Source organism: Poecilia reticulata, unplaced genomic scaffold (assembly GCF_000633615.1).
Source record: "Poecilia reticulata strain Guanapo unplaced genomic scaffold, Guppy_female_1.0+MT scaffold_159, whole genome shotgun sequence".
Taxonomy (NCBI): domain Eukaryota; kingdom Metazoa; phylum Chordata; class Actinopteri; order Cyprinodontiformes; family Poeciliidae; genus Poecilia; species Poecilia reticulata.
The window spans coordinates 768,255-770,562 of record NW_007615017.1 but is presented as its reverse complement, the minus strand read 5'-3'; the positions used below and the strand labels follow the sequence as shown (position 1 = coordinate 770,562).

The 2,308-nt window shown below is 47.2% G+C and overlaps 1 protein-coding gene across 5 annotated transcripts in view; it reads left to right on the top strand.

Annotated features, from left to right (window-relative positions):
* The window catches only part of gpr171 (G protein-coupled receptor 171), a 9,811-nt gene extending 7,626 nt beyond the window's left edge, over positions 1-2,185 (top strand). For all 5 annotated transcript variants that reach the window (XM_008402028.2, XM_008402027.2, XM_008402029.1 and 2 more), the window contains one exon: positions 869-2,185. In XM_008402028.2, coding sequence (XP_008400250.1) covers positions 869-1,393 — 525 coding nt within the window. In that variant the 3' untranslated portion in view covers positions 1,394-2,185. The remainder of the gene's footprint in view (positions 1-868) is intronic.
* The last annotated feature ends 123 nt before the right edge of the window (positions 2,186-2,308 follow it).

Sequence of the window (2,308 nt, the reverse complement as noted above, 5' to 3'; positions counted from 1 at the left end):
TCAGACCTCCAGATGTTCAGACCTCCAGATGTTCAGACCTCCAGATGTTCAGACCTCCAGATGTTCAGACCTCCAGATGTTCAGACCTCCAGATGACCTCCAGATGTTCATTACAAGTTCCTCAATGCTGCAGATGTTTTCTGTGCAGATGTTGAGGGCAAGAAGAGACTCAAACACCTAAATTAGTTCCCAAACCATTTCCATTCTCAAGTGATATTCCAGTGCTGGTATATTCTAATACTGAAGGTATTTGAGGGTCACCAGCCTGCAGGTCTGAGTTTAAGTGACTGTGAGGTGAAGATTCTGACTGTTTTCTTCACTGGGGAAGTTGGAGGCAGCACCATGGTGATATATGGGTTATAAGCATGAGGGCTGTGTGGTCGCTGTTAAACACGCAGCCCTGTGATCTGTGAGGGTTTGAGGTTCCATCACAATGTCTTGTGGATCATCTGGTTCCTCGTGGAGGCGAGTCTCCAGCTGAGTGAGGTAAATGATGAAGACAAGTTCAAGTCTGAGCTTTGAAATGACCTTTTCCTGCAGACAGCTGAGGTGTTTGGCTATTTGATACGGTCTAAACCCAGATGCCTAGTCTTGGGGCATCTAGTCTGGGATATTTTTCCTGGTCTTGGTCTCAAAAGAACCAAAGTTCACTTCAACTGACCCAAGATCTAAGTTTGTACATGGACCAGAATGTGCTTTTTTGTTCCACATTGGAGTCCAAATGTGCATTCACACCTTTCAAAAAGAACCAGACTTGCTAGGCAAGTGAACCAGAGTTCAGTTACGGCAGCTTGTGATGTGAATGGATCCAAAGATCCTTTAGATTTCCACGGCCTCCAACTGAAATGTTTCTGTTTTCTCCGATCAGGTGACAAAGTACCTGAGCTGTTCATCTTTGAAGGAGAAAATCAGCCTCCACTGGCACACTCTGACCGTGTTTCTCAACACGGCGCTCTTCCTCAACGCCTCGGCAGCCGTGCTCATCTCCAGCGCCCTGGCCCTCAAAAGACTCCTGCACAGTCGCAGTGACCCCAAACTGTGGCTGGATGCCAGGAGGGTGGTGCTGAGTGTGACGGCCATGGCGCTGGCCTACACCCTCAGCTTCGTTCCCTACCATGTGGTGCGGACGCCGTACACTCTGGCCCAGGCTGAGGTCATCAAGAACTGCCAGACCAAGAGGCAGCTGTTTCTGGGGAAGGAGTCCACGCTGTTCCTGAGCCTGCTCCACGTCTGCCTCGACCCGCTTCTCTTCTTCCACCTGGACGCTGCGTTCAGAGAAACGGTCAGGAGGCTCCTTCGCCGCAGCAGAAACCAGGCCGTCGATGCAGAGGAGCAGGTTGTGCAGGAGGTGATGCTGCCAAAGGCTCATGCAGATGAGGATACTGCAGTCTAATCGCAGTCTACAAAGACCATGAACAGCATTGCAGATGTTCCAGAAACTGGATGTTTATGGGAACAAAGACCAACATGTGTGGCGCAGAGGTTAGACCTCAACATGGCCGTCTGAGTTCGAGTCCTTACTAACTTTGCTGCAAGTCAGATGACTGTTGGATGAATACCAGACTTTTATCTTCAACAGGTTTAGATGGCTGAACTGGACTTTACTGGTAATAAAGATGTTATGGAGTCACTTTAACCAAAGAATCTGAAGGCCGTTTGTCATTTGACAGATTACAATCCACTCCTGAAACTAACCCGGCTGCTGCACACCAGAAGACATTTTCAACTTTACGCACAGATTACCTCCCACTGGTCACTAAAGCTATAAGAAAATCCAATCTCTGCATCATCTGTTATGTTTATATTGTATTTATATTGTTTTTCTTGCACCGTCTGCGCTGCTGTTGGAGCTCATAGAGCGTAAAGAGCATCTTTATGACTGTAATCTCTGTACCAGTGAGATTAAATCTGGAGGAACGTTGAGTGATGCTTCCAGGCCACAGCATGGCAGCAGAGGGTGTTTCACCCTCCACCCTCATGATTACACACAAGCTGGTGAACAATTCAGGAGACTGAGAGACTGTTCAGTGAATCGTTCAGTGAATCGTTCAGTGAATCGTTCAGTGAATCGTTCATTTCATTTCATCGTTTTTGTGGAGTTCCTGGAGCTGCAGTCAGTTTCTGACATGCTTTCATCTGCTTGATGTGTGATGGCTTGTTGCTTATTAAACTAAATTAAATGCAAGTGAATGTCATTATTTTAATAACTGATGGGTTTGAACAAAATGGTGGACAACAAAAACTCATTGATTTTAGGCGTTAAAGGGAAATCTGAGTCGGGCAGCAGGGGGCAGCAGAGGGCAGCAGA